Below are 19686 nucleotides of genomic sequence, written 5' to 3' on the forward strand. Positions count from 1 at the left end.
AAGGGGATACTCCCACTTGGCGTATAGATGAGGTGACTGAGTGTCTCAAGGACGTGGTGGGACAGCCAGGCCTGACTCATCGAGGTCCCCATCTCCAACATGGTTACTGATGGTTCCTGCCTGCGAGAGAGACGTGAGGGTCAGGGGACCACATCGCGAATCCTCCATCATGTGCGTCCTGAACTCTGAGACCGCATTTTCCTCGTGTCCCCCCTCTCACCCGGGCTGGGCTTTATTTGCAGTCTAACGAAACAGAAGCGAATACCTCCATGGGCTTGGAGCCAAGGCTGCCGTGAACATGCGTGGTCAGGAGTTCGCGTGCGTGGGGCTCGACGGCTGTGCCCCTCCTTTATAACTTCATAAATATCACTTAAATTACACAAAAGATAAAAGTTTACCATCTTAATCATTTCAGTTCAAAGACATGAAGCACATGCATAAGGTTGCGTCACCGTCATTTCCACAATTCTTTATCATTAAACAGAAACACTTTGTCACACACTAGCTTCTCATTGTCCCCACTCCCACCCCGAGTAACTTTGGGTTCTATTCGATGTCTCTGGGGCTTCTCGGTACCTCATATAAGTGGAGTCATATGATGATTGTTCTTGTGCGACTGGCTTCCTGCACCTAGCGTGGTGGTGTCAAGATTCACCTGTGTTGCAGCCTGTGTCACAGGTGCCCTTTTTAAGGCTGAATGCTGTTACACAGTCTGCATAGACACACTTTGTGGGTCCATTCACCTGTCAGACAGTTAGGTGGTTTCCACCTTTGACTACTGCGGGAAAGCTCTTAGGAACACCCGTGTGCAGACATCTGCTTGAAATCCGCTTTCAGTTTTTCTGGTTATGTACCCAGAAGGGGCATCGTTGGATCATACGGTAGTTAAACATATTTTTGATTACAGTTGATACACAACATTCTCTCAATTTCTGCTGTACAGCAAAGTGACACAGTCGTACATATATGCACATGTTTTTTCTCATTATCTTCCATCATGTGGTAGTTTTATGTTTGGTTTTTTTGAGAAATAACCGTACTTGTGTCTGCAGGGACTGTACCATTTTACATTCTTAGCAACAGTGGACAAGGGTTCTAATTTCGTCTCATCCTCACCATCACCTGCTATTTTCTTCTTTTAATAATTGTCTTCCTCGTGGGATGAGGTGGTGACTAATCACCTTTGTGTGTGATCTGTTGGTCGTTTTCCCAAGGAGGGGTTTGCAGTGAGGAGCCGGAAGCACGTGACTGCAGCCGACTCCTTCTAATGTGCGTGAATGGAGTGCAGAAGGTGTCTCTGGGCTCCCCACTTGCCCAAGTCCACTCTAGGAAACCTTGTCCAGTATTAAGAGCCCCCAGTTGTCCGTCTGTGTGACAGTGATGTTTTTCACAGAAACCAAGCACTCGGGTCTCTCTGTGTGACGGATGGGCCTGGGCTCAGTAGAGTTGAGCCAGCTCCTAGCAAATTCGCCGGTAGGGGTGCAGTGTCAGGAGAGTGGCTTTTCTCACTGGGTGGCTCTCAGCCTGCCCTTGGCTGGTTTTGGTTCTCTTTGAGCGTGACTGAGAACCACCACGAACATCCACGTGTCAGCATCACCACACACACACCCCTGTATCTGAGGGGGTGTTTTTATGAATCCTTGAGCCAAACGTAGGTGACTTATCCTGAGACGTGGTTTTCACAGATGGTGACAACTCTGTCCTCTTACCTGTGTGAGTAAGGTCAGCACGGGATGCGCATCGGTAGAGCGAGTCAACCTCAATCTTAAAGCCAGGCGAACGTGAAGAATTATTCCTGGGCCAGGCTCATGTGTGGTCTTTATTAGTCTTGGTCCTCTGCGGTTTGCTTGGTGTGAGTTGTGCATTATGTGTGTTATCCAGCGCTGCTGGGCAGCATGAGCATATCACCGAGGATTAGGGGAACAGGATTTTGTGCTTAGGAAATAATTGAAGATTTACTTTGTGACTTTAAGCTGCAGGGTAGCTTCGTATTTTAAAACCTCTCATTTGGTTATACAAGCAACAGAGATCCGGAGTCTTTGACCATGAAGCCCCCTCTTAGTTGTATTGGCCAGGTTGGGCTTGCATAAGCAAAGGCTTATAGAAGGGCCAGACGTCCGGCTCCAGGACGCAAACCATGGAGCAGGCAGCAGCTGCTATGCCACATGTCCCCATTTCTTCCCACCTGCCCGCCAAGGTCTGGCAAACCTGTATGGAAAGCCTGCTCTGTGATAAGGACCAGCAATTCCCCTGCTCCGCCTAAGAGAATTTCAGAATTTCAAATAATAAAAGGATAGAGACAATAGCTCCCCTTCTTTAGCTCAAGGAAGGCCTTTGCTGTCCAGGGGAACCCAGTGTATTCTCTTGTTCTACTGTCTTTTCCTCCTCCTCCAATGACCCTAGCAAACCTGCTCAAAGGTTTGCATCATATGGTCTTCCAAAGTAAGAATTACCCAGCCTGGTTTGGAACCTGAAACCAAAGGTCAAGCCAGCCACCCGTGATTTTGGAATCTCTGGCCCTTGTTCAGTTTCCCGGCACAGCCTTCTCCAGGCAAACCCTGCTTCCAGCCAGTCAGCCAAGGCTTGTTCCTCTTGGCAGCTCCTCTCACTGAGCTTGAGGGTGGGAGTGAGCCAAGAGGGTGACCCGGCTTTTTCTGCTGGATGAGTCCCCCAGGCGGGGGCCCTGGCACATTCTCCATCCGGTCTGAATCTGGAGTCTTTGAGCAGGCCGGGCAGGGTCTTTGTCCCTCGGATAACGGCCCCATGGGAGCGCCTCTCTGGAACATAGGACCCTTCTCTCCACCTCCTGTTGGGTCAATCCAGTAACTTCGAGAGGTGCGACCCTCCTGTATAAGGGAGGATGGCAGGGGCTGCTCAGACGGGTTGGGAGGAAGTAATTTTGAGGGTGGGGCTTTGTGCTGCTCTCTTAGATTATATTGTGCATCTAGGGGCTAGTTCTCTCCAGGACGAAACTGGATATGGGATTTTTTTAAGGCATTCGGTAGATCCATCTCTCGCTGGAGACACGTAATTGCATCAATGGTAAATGGGGATAGAAAGGACAGGTACAAAAAGCAAACCATTCAGAGGGATTAGATAAATAGGGGTTCACCTGAGTGCAGAAATGGTTTAAAAAGAGATGAAGGACTGGAATGTTTGAACAATTAAGTAGGGATCAGAATGCTGTCTTTTCTCTTCAAAACACCATATCCCTAATAAACCATGATGAGGAAATAATGCTCATATGACCCTTTAGTAGTGATTTCTCTTTCTAATTCCAATGAATGAGAGATGACATTGGGTCTGGGGAGAGCGAGCCGTTGAGATGAATTGTGTCATCCCCGCACTGCTTGATGAGCCATCCTTAGAGGGTGTTGCAACAGAGAAGCTTTTAGCAGAAGCAGAGGTAAGGCTGATGCTCTGAAGGCTCGTAGGAGTGACGTGCTGCCTTTTGCAGTGGCTTGGCCCTGCCCAGGCAGCCTGGGGGTCCTTTTTTCTGTTGCTTTACAGTCCGGTCCTCCTGCCCCAGCTGTGCACGATGGGCAGGCTTGGCAGACAGCCAGGGAGAACCCCTCACTGGGGCGTCTCTGCTTCTGAAAGGATGCTCTTGACGAGAACTTCAGGGCTCACCTTGCTGTGGATGGTTCCTTCATATGTCCAGTTTGCCTGCTCGTGCCAAGCCCGAAGTTTTTCATAAAAAGATGTCCTTTGCCAGTGACGTTGTATTCTGACCATCTTAAGACTATTTAAAAAGAAAGCAGTCACCCCCTATCCTACTTGTCTCATTTGGTGTACCCACATATTTTCATCCTCTGGGTCTCATACACATACTCCCCCCCCACATGTCCTTACATATATTTATATTCATATACTTATTAAATATATTTATAATTATGTCTTCATGTACCCATTTCCCTGTCACCTGTGTGCAGATCTCAGCAGCCTCTTTTAATACCTTTTCTGCTTCTATCAACCAGTGTGATGTGGTGGAGGGAATGGGGCAGTGGATCCCAGCAACCTTGGTGCAAATCCTGGTTCCACCCCAAAGGAGGGGACACGACTTACCTAAGACCTTTTCTGGTCTGTTGGTCCATCCATCCCTCTGTCCATCTGTGCTCTTCCACTTTCTTCTGTCTACATTGTGATGCTTGATGCCGGAGATCAGTACGCTGTTGTCCCTTCTGCAAACCGTCGAAGCATGTGAAGTAGCGTGAGGATTTGGTTAGGTGACGTGTGTGAAGCAACCCATCAAAATGACGCACGAGAGGATGCTCAACACTGGGCGTCCTACTGCTTTCTTTCCCTGGCATCTCTTCTATTTTTTAGCACATTGATGGGCAATTACTCTCATTCCTAGACTATACAGGAGACTTCCTCTGGCCCTTAGGGCCCAAATCTATTCTGTTAATGTTTATCAGCATCATTTGCTCATCACAAGCTACGAGCTCTGCTTTAGTCTGTTATCTCCCCTCTCTCTCTCTCTCTCTCTTTTTTTTTTTTTTTGCCATGTCCTCGGTATGCAGAAGTTTCCAGGCCAGGGATCACATCTGAGCCGCAGCAGTGACAATGCCATATCCTTAACCGCTTGGCCACCAGGGAATTCCAGTCCATGTGATTCTTGTTCAGACCTTTTGGTGGCTTCTCATGTTTGTCATGAATGTTCTGTTTTACTGGCCACTCCAGGCCCTTTAAGTTCTTGCTTAGTTTTAGGTACATGACTTGGGTCTCAACCCCCAGCCGACCTGCCATCCCTTCCGCCCACCACAGTGGCTGCACCTGTTGATACGTGGACAGGGAGTTGTAGTATCATTGGTGGGGGAAGTGAAGAGCCAAGAGTCTGGGAAAGTTCTAGCTGCCTCTTGCCCTGAAGACTTGAGACTCGGCCAGCATTTCTGAGGGTACATGGCTGCTCACCATGCTGCTCAGCAAAAAACAATGGAGCTGTAGGTAATGGTCTTTGGAGCTGGACCTGAAGCTTTTGAGGAAGGATGATCTCTAGGTCCTTGGTTTTTTTCGTATCCTCCACCTTATTCCATTTATAAAAATCTTAGGTTACTGGTTAAGCTCTATAACTAATAGTTTTTTTTATTGCTTCACCTTCAGGAGTCTGCAACAAAAGCACGGTGAGTTTAGAAAATATTTACTGTGTGGTGGATTTGTGGGGATCCCCCCAAACTGGTGACAGCATCGGTGACAGATATAAGGAGGTGTGACCGTGTTCCCAGCTTTTCTTCATTTCAGTGGGCTGTTTTCTGGAGTTCCCTTGTGGTGCAGTAGGTTAAGGATCTGGCGTGGTCACTGCTGTGCTGCAGGTTCGCTCCTTGGCCTGGGATCTTCAACAAGCCACAGACTCAGCCAAAAACCAAAAAAAAAAAAAAAAAAAAAAACTGTTTTCTGTCGATTGGGTTTATGTCTTCAAGAGTTCAGAATTCTGCGTAAGAAAATTGTGCAGTCCACATTTAGGGGATACTCATGTATTTATAATAAGTTATTTTCTTTGTTGTACTAGCAGGGTAGAACACTTAGCAGTGTTTGCATATCCGTGTGTCTTGTTAGAGGACAGTACACAATACTTCATGGCAGGGTGGCCAGGAGGGGACAAGAGGCACAGCTTTAGATTCATCTCCTTGATTGGCTTTTTTTTTTTTTTTTCTCTTTAGGGCTGCACCCAGGGCATATGGAGGTTCCCAGGCTAGGGGTTGAATTGGAGCTACAGCTGCTGGCCTACACCAGAGCAATATGGGGTCTGAGTCACGTATGTGACCTACACCACAGCTCACAGCAATGCCAGATCCTTAACCCACTGAGTGAGGCCAGGAATCGAATCCACATCCTCATGAATACTAGTTGGGTTCATTAACCACCGAGCCGCAACAGGAACCCCTGATTGCCCTTTTTTAAAGAGGGCTTGTTGTTGTTGCTGTTGCTTCTGCCATAGCATGCAGCGGCTTGATGCAGGATCTCAGTTCCCAGACCAGGGACTGTGAACCCCAGGCTGCAGCAGTGAAAGCCCCAAATCCTAACCACTAGCCCACCAGGGAGCTTCAGCACAAGAGTACTTTACATTTTGATTCCTGCCTTATTTATACTTTGGGAAAACTGTCCTACACTGTCTGGCCCCCTCTCCCTCAACTTTAGAGAATGGAACGCAGATGGAGGGTCTCCTTAGGCCCCGGTAGTGCCCATATTCGGTGGTCCCGTTCTCGCGGAGGCTAGTCAACACCAAATGTTGCCGAGTCGCAGAGGAAATGCCTTCTGATGAGATTCTGTCCGTAGTGAAATGAAATTGATTTGTGACAGAATGGAGCCCTGTTGGGAAAACAAAGCTCGTCCATTACCTGTAGACTATTCTAATTTCAGTTTTCTTTTCTCTCCACCAGTTTGCTGTTTTGTGGTTCACAAGAGGTGCCATGAGTTCGTTACTTTTTCTTGTCCGGGTGCGGATAAAGGACCTGACACTGATGTAAGTAGCCTGGAGACTCTTTCTTGTTGATGCGGGCTTTCGAGTATAATTTTTTTGGTGCCTGTACTGCTGCTGTCTTGGCACATGTCGTCAGTGGGAGGACTTCCCATTTCGTCTCCTGTAACTTTGGCTTTTACTAAGGAAGAGATTTATAGTCCTTTTCAGGCTCGGCAAGACGGCTTAAGGATCAGAGGAGAATTTCCTGTTATCTTGTCTCTTCTTCAGCTCTGGGCAGCCACCTAGGCTAAAGCCACCAAATTTATGGCCACAGCTTTCACACACAATGCACTTCTTTTCTGAAAATGTTGACAGATTTTACAATGAACATAAATCACTCTTCAGTTTATTTCTTGTGGTCGATTAACAGGGCCGTCGTTGCTTTTGGCCAATGCAGCAGACTGTTCCTCGTTTGCTTCATGGTATCCTTTGCTGCCTTTTCATTATGTGTCAGAAATGCTCCCGTTGACTGAGATTTGGCATCTGTTTCACTGAACAAATGATCCCTGCAGCTGCCCATGTGTGAATACCTCATTTCCTTTATTTGTGTCCTAATTCTGCCCGTCTCTGCTGAGCCTCCCTGTGTCAGGCCTTGCTGGCTGGAGCACGGGATCAGCAGAGGCGAGTGGGCGTGGAGAGGCATGGGAAATACCAGGATCGAAAATGTATCGAGTAGAAAGGAACTCAAGCTGTTACATGGAAAGCCATATTTTAACTGGAAGAAAAGTATGGGGGAGACCAGAGAGAGTAGACATTTCTTTCTTTTTTAAAAATGTGTGCAGTTCTATTTATTTATTTTTGACCGCCACACTCAGCATTTGGAGGTTCCCAGGCTAGGGGTCAAGTTGGAGCTGCAGGTGGCGGCCAATGCCAGATGCGAGCCGAGCCTGCGACCTACACCACAGCTCATGGCAATGCCAGATCCATCACCCACTGAGCAAGGCCAGGGATTGCACCTGCTGTATCCTCATGGATGCTAGTCAGGTTTGTTCTGGCTGAGCCACAATGGAAACTCTGAGAGCAGACACTCCTGAATTGCTTTGGCGGGATGGCTTTGGTCATTGCTACTTAAATGACGTGCTCCCAGCAATTCCTCCCTCTACCATTTACTTCTGCTGGGAAACTTTGGTGTCCGGGTGGCTTCCTCCCTTCAGCTTTGTGTGATTTGTCTGTTGTTCTTTGTCTCTCTTTTTTAAGTTTTATGAAGTATAGTTGATTTACAATGTTGTGCTAATGTCTGCATCTCGGTGTGGCTGCTGCTTTGTCTTTGGGTATAGGGTATCATTTTTAGTAATTCAGGGCTGTGTCCTGAAGATGCTGCTCTGGTTGGTTTGGTTTTGTTAAAGCATTAGAAGCAGAGGCTCTTGCCTAGAGAAGAGGGCGTAAGAGTCAAATGAAGTGAGAGCTTGAGGGGTTCCTTCCAACCGATGGGATGGGGGAGGGAGGAGCAGGCAGGAAAGTAGGAAATCTCAAGAGTGAGATGCTGATGGAACCATTTCCTCAAGGGGGCTGTCGGCCAACTTGCTGATCACGTCTGTGATTTTATTACGCATTTTCTGTTAGCTTCCGCTATTACACCTAAACAGGTAACATCCTTCCCAGTTTGCACAGACAGACTTGTTCGCCTGGGAAAGCCTTGGTTTGTGCCTGCTGGTTCTTTATCAACCTCTTTCTTGCCCAGGATTTTATCCCATTTTGAATGATGGCTCTTTGGCCACCCTACTCAGAGCCTGGAGCCAGGTGCAAAGCTTCAGGAAAGAGCTGTTTGGAGTGAAGCATAACGAGAGGCAAAACCTGTGATCCCATCAGCCGAGTTCTGCCCCCTCTCATCTCTGTGTGTGATTTGCCGTAGACACTGAGCCTCACATTTCAATATCTTCCAAATGGAAGATAAGATTTTTTTTTTTCAATCTGAGAGAAAAAGAAGTATGTGAGCTATTAAAAAGGTGCTACAAAATCAGCCAGTCCTACCTGTGTGATTGACAGGATTGTGTGTTCTTTTCCGAGGGGGACACTTTGCCTTGGGGTCCTTGGCATCCAGAGAACTGTGATGAGGCCTCTCTGGAGCCAGGGTGTGAGACGTGGCTTCTGCCTGCAGGATGACTTCACTTATTACACAAACTTGCAAGCTGCCCAAACCGAACTCTCCAGGGAAGTTGTTGGAAGAACAGGAGTCAGGACATAAAGCTGAGCTGCATTTGATAGAATACATTTTAAAAATCACAGGATTGTAGAGCTGGCAGGAGTATTCAAGATTTTTCCGGGTTAACCTCATTTTATAGGTGTGGAGACTGAGGCATATGAAAGAAAGTGAAGTGATCTGGTTCCTTTTGGAGTATTCAGTAGGCTTGTGGCTGTTTCTCTCACGGGCGTTGGTCATAAAGGGAAGGAGGAGAGGGTCCTTGGCCTGGTGGTATGGTCCATGGAGGAGGCTGATACCTCCTGCCTGGTGTCACCTTCAAAGGCTCTGTTCTGATGTTTAAAAAGTGATAAGGGCATGAAAAAGACCAGTTCAAAGGATAATAGAAGGATCAGGAACAATGAAATCTAATTTAAGAGCAGAAACCACCCCCAAGCATTTTTTTCTCTTGAAAACGAGAAATTCTTAAGGTTTTTTTTTGCATGGTAAAGGCTTAAGACAGCCAGCTTCACATGCTGTTTAATAAGGCCATTGTTGAGCTCAGCAGATGGGAAAGCATTTGCCGAAGGGGGCAAAAGAAGCAGCAGATCTTTTGAAACCCACAGATGTTGTACCTGCCCTGCCGTCGTTAAGATGAGAGGAATGGGGAGGTACTTAAAAATAACCTCGCGGTACCTGGGTGATAGGAACCAGATAGAGAGAAAGGTGAAAATTCCTTTGAACAAAAACAATCGTCAAGACTCCGGGAGCAGTGTAGTTGAAAGGATGTAGAAGTGTAGGGAACCTTGGAGGAGAAAAGGCTTCTGGGTTTTCAAAGAGAGGAACCCCCCCCCCCCCCAAATGGGCAGGGCAGTTTCAGCCCTGCCCCAAGCTCCCACCCCACAGCCCCCGGGATGAGCAGTGTCTCTTGCCAGAAATTCCCTGCCAGCCTGTCTAGAGGTAAAAGCCATGATTTCTGAGACTTCGAAGTGCAGCCCCATGCAGCCTGGGCAGAGAAGAAAAGGACAGACTTTTTAAGAGCCTGATAGGAGAGGTTGACTCATTCACTGATGCTACGAATCACTGGAGCCCAGACTCGCACCACTGGAAAGAAGGGATGCTGGTGGCTGTGGGCTACAGTCCGGGGCTCGTGGTTGAAGCCAGGCTCTTCCCACCTGGCCTCCAGAGGGCGTTTTGAGTCAGTGCAGAATTTAGGTTTCCAGGTGTGTGCCCTCACAATACAGCTTGGGGCCCTGACCAGCACCCTTGCCCTGCATCCAAGGTTTTATAAGAGGATGAAGAAATAAGACAAAAACGGGTCCTTGTTAAATAATAGCTCTCTTCCCCCTCCCCCAGTAAGGATGCGAGCCAGGACCTGGGCAGGTAGACCAGGTTATCACCGCCTTTGGCTTTGGGGAGTAAGCACTGTGATTTTGTTCTTCTAAAGGGACCCAAGTGCTGCTGTTTCTCCAGCCGCCATTGGCCTCCTGCCCTGAGGGTTTCCCCTTCCCTGCTCTGGCTGTGATGGAGCGAAGCCCACCAGGTCAGGGCTGAGGGGTGGGGGCTTCGGGGGCCAGCTCCTCCGCAGACCCCTTCCCTCCCCCTTGAAGAATTTCAGCCTCTCTTCTGGAGCTCTTCCCTGTTCCTCTTGAGTTGTGTTTGCTTGTGAAGCCCAGCCTACTGGAGGGAAAGTGAGGCATCTGGGCTTTCCAGGTGTATGCGTGTGCTGCTGCCGTGCGCATGCGTGCATCTGTGTATTCGCATCTTAAATCCGTGTGGTCCTTTCTTTTCCTCTGTGAGCCTTAAGTGAGAAAAGCCACAGAACGGGCACTTGCAGAAAATCGTACCCACCTCAGTCTTGCTGTGAAAAGGTCATGTCCAGACATCCCCCTTCAATCCATAAAGTCACAGGGAGAGAACAGCCTTCCGTGAAGAGTTTAAAATGACGCAAATGCCGAACAACTATGCGGGCATGGCCTTCGGAAGGTTGACGCTCCTGTGAAGGGACAGGAGCTGACGGTTGGAAGGAGTGGAGGTAATGAGCCTGCCTTGGGTTTTCGTCTGCATTTCTGTTGAGCTCTTCTGTTTTTATTCACCTGGTACACTGGTGCAGTGCCACTGGCCGGTCTGGGGAGAAACTGTTCCTCTGGAACTTTGCACCTTATATCGAAGCCATACAACTGAGTAGAATTCAGGGGATGTAAAAATAACATCCTGGGTCATTACGGAACCTCACCTGGAGGGAGTTGGCCTCCATCCAGGCAGCATCAGGCGTGGGCCGGGACCGCCAGAATGTTTGAAAGGGAGCAAGTGAAGGAATGAATGAACTTGGTAGAAGGCAGAGGGGCTGGCTTCCGATCTGGGTGCCCCTTCAAGTCTGTGAAGAAGGGGAAACCCAGCCACTTGAGGACACCAGTAGATGGCTGACTTAGAGCCGTTTGTGCCAGTGGAAGCTATCGCACACATTGCTGCAAAGCCAAAGCCACATCCATCGTGAAGGTGGGACCCCGTGCTCGGCCGTGTGTCCACAGAACAAAACTGCCTTCTTTGCTTCCTGACAGCCTTGAGAATTCTCTGGTTCTCAAGTTGTTCTCGGTGTCTTAGAAACTGAGCAAATAAGAAAAAGGCTGCTAAATTGTTTAAAATCCAACCTTCCAAAGCTGTATTTATAAGAAACCTCAAAACATGTAAAATACATCTGGAAATCAATTTAACTAGTGGATCTTCTATTTTCTCAAAGTGTGCTTTTACGTTTAATAGGGGAACAGGACAATTTGTGAGCAAAAGCCTGTTATACCCAAACATGTTTTTATATACCCGAACCGACAAAGTCAAGTGCAATTTGTCAAAGGTGGTAGGTGCGAAAAAGCAGCATTTAAAATTCCACAGAGGGAGTGGAGAGAGTCTCGGAGTGGGAATTGGGAATTTTGGCCTGCCAAGTCACTGGAAACCTTTCTAGTCCTTGGTTTTCGTATCAATATGCCAGTTGAACTTGATCATCTTTAAAGTTGTTTTTCAGTCCTACGTAATATTCCATCATGAAATATTTCTTGAGAGCTTTGTCCTGTAAAGGTAGAGGGGTGCAGGACAGTTCCTGCACAGACCCACACACTTCCCAGGCCATTCTCTCTCATGGGAACAATGAGCAAAGTGTGGAGGTAATTCCACTCCAGGGTTGCCTATGGCAGTTGCTATAAGTGGGGGAAATAGGGCAATGCTGTGGAGTTGAAGTGTAAGGGGAGAGTGTCTAGTGGAAAATGACGGAAGTCTTCCTGAAGGTGGTGACATTGACTTATTTCTATTTCAAAGTTTTCTTTAAAAACAAGTAGAGTCGTATCTGCTTATTTCTGCTGCTGGCTTAAGGGAGTTGCTTCTCTTGCCGAATGGTGCTGTCCAGTGGCACATGAACTCAAGTGACGGGTATTTTCAAGAGGACCTGTAAAAAAGGGGAGCAGAACACAGGCAGGAGAGACCCACTGTGTTCTGCTGGTCCTGGTGGGATCCTCTCAGAGGAACCTCTGGGGCGAGCCATGGTCAGGTCCTGGAACCACCCTCTGGCTCTCGCCCCCAGGTTCCGTTCCTCATGTGCCCACTGCCACCACGGGAAACCTGAAAAGTTATTTCAGGGAAACACATCCAGCCCCCAACTCCCGTGCTAATTCTGCTTTTTAGTGGGTGGATTCTTTTTTATGTACCAGATTCACAGTAACAAGTATTTCCTACCAGGGAAGGGACTCCTGCTACTTTTGCGCCAAGTTAATTTTGCTGAGGATTAAAAATAGCCTCCAAGACCTGCATCCTCATCTGCAGAGCTGGTGAGCTAAAGGAGACAGTTGGCTGGTGCAACGTCCGTTCTCTTTTGACGTAGCAAGCGTTGGCCAGTGAGAAGAGGGGAGTGTGTGTGGTGCAAGGAGAGATAAAGGGCCTCAGCTTGCAACCCCTGTTCTAGGGCGCCTGATGTCAAGAGGGTTACCTCTGGGCTTTTCAGCGTAATCCGATGGCTTAAGCTGCTGCTCAAGCATCTTTGGAACCTACTCATAAGAGTAAACACACATAGCCAATGGCACATTCTTTTCAAAATCCTCCACTCTGGGCAAACTGTCTGCCTTTGAGAGTGTGGCGTGATTGTTTAGGGAAAGTGGCCAAAAGCCCAATGGAGCCAGATCTGAAAAGGGGGTGTGATTGAGGGTGCATGGTACCATTTGGGGTCTAAAAGGGGGGTAAAAGGATAAGGTAGAAGGTGATTTTCTTGGGAACGTTATAAAATTTCTGACATTGTATTTAAAAGAGTCTTTGGTGTGCGAAGCAAGGGAAACATGTGGGCATCATTGTGTAGCTCCTTATGGACGCTTTTGCTTAATGCCCATTTCAGTCAGGCCTACACAGTGACTTCTTCATGGGCATATCCTCTGCCGTTTCCCTTTGGAAACTAAAAACCTGGCACAGAATGAGTGCTCGAAAAAAATTGTTGAGCCGAAGAACATGAGTAGAAGGTCTGCTACCCTAATTTTGATGTCCAGTTGTATTTACATGGTCTTGAATTACTTGCAGGGTTGGAGCTGTGCATGAGCCTGTTACTGAACCTGGCCGATAGTTCAGAACGGATGTTTCATCAGCATTATGTTGTCACTGAGTGGGGATGGGAACCACACCTAATGGGCTTTTCTTCTCTTTATGCCAATCCTTTCAAACTGTTGTCTTAACTATTGGCAAAATTTTTGAACTGTTTTAGTTTTAAAATGCTGTATTTGGGCAATAGCTTTTGACTTGTTGGAATCAAAAATTGGTATAATGGCTTCCTGATCTCTTCTGACCCATCCTAGGTGACACAGTAATATCAGTTCATGATGTACAACCAACCATATTAACCTGTACCTGAGCAAAGGTGTCAGGGAAAACCTGCCACTCGTGACTTAAACCTTTGGAAGCTCCAAGCTAGAAGGTCTGCACAAGTCACGGCATCTTTACGATGATGCTGATACATATTTAGCATCTCAATGCCTAGTGCATTTTTTTTCTTTTTCTTTTTTTTAGATAATAATTTTTGTTTACAGTATTCTGTCAGTTTTCTACTGTACAGCAAAGTGACCCAGTCTCACATACATATATACATATGAATTCTTTTTCTCACATTATCCTCCATCTCAAGTGACTTGGTATAGTTCCCAGTGCTATACAGCAGGACCTCATTGCTTATCCATTCCAAAAGCAGTAGTTTGCATCTATTAACCCCAGACTCCCAGTCCATCCCCCTCCCTCCCCTCCTCCTCGGCAACCACAGGTCTCTTCTTACAAGTCCATGTGTTTCTTTCTGTGGAAAGGTTCACTTGTGCTGTATGTTAGATTCCGGATATAAATGATATCATACAGTACTTGTCTTTTTGACTAACTTCACTTAGTACGAGAGTCTTTAGTTTCATCCGTGTTGCAGCAAATGGCATTATTTTGGCTGATTAGTATTCCATTGCGTATATATACCACATCTCCTTAATCTGTTGCCTGGTGCATTTTGTGCATTTATGCATCATTTGTAAGTGTTACATGTTTGAGCACTTATTACATGCCAGGTGCTGTGAGATGCAAAGGTCACAAAAACAAACATACATGGTCTTTGTCTTCAAACAGCTTATCTTTAGTGGGAAGTCTTGTATACGAATCCATGTGATTGATTATTCGGATAATTACTTCTCTGGATAAATGGAAGTAATAAATGCTCTGGGCATATGTTGTTATACTCCCTGTACAGATGTGGCGGTTAGGCTTGGGCATGGTTCCGTGACCTGCTGGAGTCTGGTGGTAAATGGTGCAGTGAGCTTGGAGCCAGGTCTCTGCTTCCAACCCTGTGCTTTCCTTGGTGCCATGTGGTTGGTTATAAAGCCAACTTCAGGGGCAGATTTTCTGTCGGTAGAGGCTCTAATTCGGGGGTCATCGTCTGGGGTCAGTGTGTCTGAGACCTCTCAAAACAGTAAGTAACTTGAAGTGGTAAAATCCTAAGATGTTAACTGCAAAAGGATTCACAAGCAAGACCCACAATACTTACTGGTGGAGCAGAGAGCAGGACTAATGGGACCAGGTGAGAGCCTGGGGCACTTGATTTGAGTTCTCAAGAAAGCGGGAAGGTAGGGCTTTCCAGGACACTGGGTTTCTGGAAAGATTCAGCACAGGAGGTTCACCCTGTGCTGAAAGCCAGCGCAGAGAGCTTTTTGACTTATGCCAGAGCTTGTTCCTGGATTTTAATGAGTCAGGCTTTTACAAGCTGAAGTGGGAGTCCCATTCAATCAGCTAATACCTTCCTCACTTTGGCTCTATTTTCTGTTTTTGCTGTTGAATGAATTTCCAGCAGGAGACTCAGGAGGACTCCATGGACTAAAAGAAATGCATTTCCTAGGGGATGGGAGAGGAGGAAATGTGGGCGGAGGGTTTTCCAGCGAGCGTTACCCCTCTGACCTTTATTTACAGTCAGAGCGAGCCGGAAACAATGGAGACAAACAGTGGACCTCCTTGGTTAGGGATTCTGTATAGGCTGGATCCTTAACCCACTGAGAGAGGACGGTGATCGAACCCGCATCCTCACGAACACTATGTTCTTAAGCTGCTGAGCCACAGTGGGAACTCCTTGGGACACTAACAGTTTACCACAGGAAGACTGACTCTGGTTATATGGTAATCTTTTCTTTCCCCCAAATCCTCATATGATTTCTCACTCATAGGTGGTCATTAATGTGTCTTGAGAGAGAGAGAATGGAAGAAAAAATGAAGTTTCTGATCCCAAAATAAAATGATCTTCTCGGTTTGAGTGAAATAGCTGTGCAATGTTTCATGAGATACTCTCAGAATGGATACCAGCCAGAGTTCCTATTGTGACTCAGCAGTAGCGAACCTGACTGGTATCCATGAGGGTGCGGGTTCAATCCCTGGTTAAGGATCTGGCGTGGCTGTGGTGTAGGCCAGCAGCTGTTGCTCTGATTCGACCCTAAGCCTGGGAACCTCCATATACTACAGATACGGCCCTAAAGGGAAAAAAAAACAAAAAAACCCAACAAAAAACCCCTAACATCTTCTCGATTTTAAGTTTCAGAGAGTGAATTTCCTTTAAAAATCTTTTCTGCCAGTTCGAGGGAATTGTCCATGCTTGAAGAAGTTTCAGCCTAATGAAATGATATAAGACGCCCATGGTGCTGTGCTTGCTGACTGGGTGAACAGTTTTTTGGTTGAATGTTGGTGGGGGAAACAGCCTATTAAAAGGAAATGCTTATTTTGGCAACTGCCTATTTGGGATTTATATTCCTTGAAGGAATTGCTAATTGCGCAGTTAATCTGGAGAGGTTTATAATAAATCGCAGTGGAAGAGGAAGGGTGAGCTAAGGACAGCAGCTAAGGAGTCGTGGGTCTAATTTCTTTCCAGTTGGAGATCAGAGGTGTGTGTCTATGACATGCCCACCTGTGCCAGGATAAATAACCCATGCTGAGGTCACAGATTGCTATTCATACTCCTGAGAAATGTATATTTTTATGAGATTGCTTTATAAAAGTGTCTATTTTGAAATGCAGATTATAAACTATTTTACAACACTTGAGAGTTTTGGAGTTCCCCCCCAAGCCATAACCATCCCTGAGACCAACACTTTCAGAAGGCACTTTGCATGTTGCTTGCTATCTGCAATTTCAAGTCGCTGCCCTATCCCCCCCCTACCTCTCTTTCAAGGCAGACAGCTTTGCAGAGTTAACATGGGTTAGAAATGTTTAATGGACGAGAATTTCGTTCTGGAAAATATTCTCCATGCGGGAGGGTGCTTTGAGGTTTCTAGATATGAAGTCGTATCATGACTCATTTATTCTTAAGCAGGTCGTTCTCCCGTAACTAAAATTAATCACAAAAGACCAGGAAGCTGGAAAAAGAATAACAGAGCGGGTCTAAAAATTAGAAAGGGAGGGCTCTTCTCGTTTGCATTTGCAAAATTTGAATGATGCACCAAGGTTTAGGTAATTCATGTTAATCAGGTGTTTTTTTTTCTCCATTACGCATCAGTACTTTAGAGTAACTGAAGGTACAGAGCTGGAGGTGGAAGGGAAGGTGGAGAGTTGGAAATCTAAAAAGGAATCACAGACGCACGTGAAACAGACCCTCTCTGCTTGATGATGTGTGCTAGGTTCAATCTCGGCCTCACTCCCTGAGGCCAATGAAATAACTGCTTTTACAGTGTGCTGGGCAGCACCTGACTTCAGCTCCTGCTCTCTGCTCTCGTCTGCTGTGGCTTATACTCTGCCCAGCAGCCCCAGCGGTATTTGGCACGTGTTGGGCTGATCACATCATGGCCTTCCTCTGCCTAAACGCTTCCGTGTCCTCCTCTGACCGTTAGAATGAAATAGAAACTTCTTCCTGAGGTCAGCAGGGCCCATGGTGGTTGTGATCTGGTTCCATCCATCTCTCGGGACAGGACGTGCTGATAAGCTCATGGGCCCCTCAGAGCTTTGGCCCTGGTGGGTTCTTGTGCTTCCCACTCATGCTCATGTTGTCCCCGTGGTCCTTTGTACCACTCAGGTGACACCTTAGGCGTCTTTAGAGCCTCCCCTACCCCCATCAGTTTCCATTAGTCTGTCCTCCCTGTGCACGTGGGATGGTCCTTGTCACCACTGGCAACCATGTTATTTGTCACTTGATAACTGTCTCTGCACCAGGGTGCAGAAGCACCCCGGGAGCAGGGATGTTGTCTTTCTCCCTTGACCTAGAACAGTGTCTGACACATTGAAATGCTCAATTAATATTTGCTGCCTGAGGAGATGAATGCCTATGACTTTTACCAGAGAGAAGAAAAATCGTAGTGTTTCCATTCCTTCCAATAATGTAACTAGAAGGAACTGTCCTAGGATCAGTGGAGACTTCCTTTTCTACGACTAAAATGCTCTACCAGATGGTAAGAAGCTGGCTCTGTCAGTTGAGCCTAAGCCTCCTATGTGATTAGAGGTGTCTCCCTACCAGCGCCCTCCCCACCCCCCACTGCAAAGCGTGTTCTTCATGATCTTAGCATTAAGGCTATATGATCTAGAAAACTCATTAGAACATAAAATGTATTTGATCAACCTTACTGAAGTGCAATTCCTAAATTAACCACCAGATTCTGCAAAAAGTGCAACAAGTGTTGAATTCAAAACCTTGAGAATAATTAATATGTAAATAGGATTTTAACATTGAAAATTATGTGGTGGCATATTGGCTTGAGGACAGTGTCCTCTTAGATTTCCCTCTGCAGACATCATTTTCTTCCACTGATGATGATGTTGGGCAGTAGGGAGCTGTTCAGTAAATTGTGATACATCAGTGCAGTGGAGGGATGATTACGAAAACGTGGAAAATGCTTATACGATGCTCGGTGCAAAAGCTTGGCATCAAGGTATTCCTGTGGTTAGGATTGTGACCACGTTTGTCTACTGAGGGGCAGGAACTAGAAAGGGCCCTCGAATGGAAATCCTGATAATTTGATTTTTCAGATGATTTGACATAGATTGTCTTTCTGGATTTAATCTTGTTGGAAGAGTCCAAGTTCTGAAAAGTTCCAATTGATCTATTTGCCCCCCTCCCCCAGACTCATCCACGTAATTCTTTTGGAATACAGCAAAGTGCTCTCAGAATGTTATCTGAATGGAGCTACCCACCCGAGAATAATTCTTCTCCCAACAGTGTCATTGCAAAGCTGTTTGTGGCAGATGTCTAGCCCACCCCATGCTAAGTGTGTTCTTTTGGAATGTGGGTAATAGAAAACCTGACCAAACAATGGTTTGAACTAAATGTGGTTTGTCTTCTCATGTAACAGTGTCTGGACTGGGAAGCTTGTGGCTCATGTGGCGTCTTCCAGGATTCCGCCTTCTAGTTCAGCCTTCTTATCACGTAGCTTTTTCATCCTCATCTTTATTGTCCTAGTTGGTAGCTTGGCTGCTCCATACAGCCCATCCCTGCTCCAAGCAGGAGGAAAGAGCAGAGTGAAGGTCGAAGTAGAGATGCCTGTCGAGCCTACTCCCAAGAAACCCAATCCAGCATCCCTTCTGTTGGCCAGAGTATCACACAGCCACTCCTACTTTGAAAACACAGGGGTTTTGTTTTGAAGCTGGATGTATTTCTATCCAGAGCCAGATCAGGGTAGTTTGGTAACAAGTGGCGAGTTGAGTTTTGGACAGGCAGCTAACAGTGAGTTCTCTGTTAAAGTTTCCAAGGGTATGTTGCCTACCAGACATGACTGCCTTCACCAGGTGGGGTGTGTTGTGTCCTTATCTGTCCTGCTGTTGCCGTGACTTCATCTCAGGAGTACAGGGCAGGCTTCTGTTAGGAATATCATGAGGATTTTTTAGATGCAGTCAAATCAACTGAGTTTCTTCATCTTTTGTTTTTTTTGTAACAAGATTTTTTTGGGAAAGAAAAGCTTTGTTGTTTTCTGTTTGGTGATGGTACTTCTAAGATACCTTGTTTGAGCAATTTTTTAATGAAGTATTTCGAGCTTCCATAGTTGTTTGTTCAGTCATAATATTCTTATTACATAGGCGTTTCTAATGATAAATAATAAGGGTTGATGGAAGCAAAGCAGGCGTGTCACTGACTTTGGTCAGCTTTGGTCATTGGAAGCAGCAGCAGCAACATCTACCATGGGTACCAAACATCGTTTGGGGTCTGAAGTGCAGTATGAACCACAGAGATTAAGGAAGGTAGTGGTTTCTGCTGTACAGCGTAGTGACCCAGTCATACGTACACATTCTTGTTCTCGTATTCTCGTCCATCCTGTTCTACCCCAAGAGACTGGACATAGTTCCTGGTGCTGACCAGCAGGACCTCATTGCTTTCGTCCATTCTAAATGTAATAGTTTGCATCTACTAATCCCAAACTCCTTGTCCATCCCACTCCCTCTCCCCCTTGGCAACCACAAGTCTGTTCTCTCTGAGTCTGTTTCTGTTCTGTAGGTAGGTTCATTGGTACCACATTTTAGATTCCACATGTAAGTGTTATCATATGGGATTTGCCTTTTTCTTTCTGAACTTCATTTAATATAATCTCTAGTTGCAGCTATATTGCTGCAAATGGCATTATTTTGTTCTTAGGGCTGAGTAGTATTCCATTGT

General features: G+C 46.4%; 1 protein-coding gene across 8 annotated transcripts in view; it reads left to right on the plus strand.

Moving 5' to 3' along the window:
- The window catches only part of PRKCA (protein kinase C alpha), a 386878-nt gene that overhangs the window by 144207 nt on the left and 222985 nt on the right, over positions 1–19686 (plus strand). For 6 of the 8 annotated variants that reach the window (XR_014820939.1, XR_014820938.1, XR_014820940.1 and 3 more), the window contains exon 3: positions 6381–6463. The exons of 1 other annotated variant lie outside the window; for it this stretch is intronic. Coding sequence is in view for 3 of the 7 variants with exons in the window: in XM_084984029.1 (XP_084840155.1) it covers positions 6381–6463 (83 nt within the window). In the remaining 4 variants the exon portion in view is untranslated. Of the gene's footprint in view, positions 1–5103; positions 5124–6380; positions 6464–19686 lie in introns of all 8 variants that reach the window. One more of the 8 variants, XM_084984031.1, reaches the window with a different exon arrangement.

This window comes from Sus scrofa, chromosome 12 (genome assembly GCF_054392235.1).
Source record: "Sus scrofa isolate SSC_HxYL_T2T_F1_AM1 chromosome 12, Sscrofa_HxYL_maternal_Yorkshire_Landrace_v2.0, whole genome shotgun sequence".
Lineage (NCBI taxonomy): Eukaryota > Metazoa > Chordata > Mammalia > Artiodactyla > Suidae > Sus > Sus scrofa.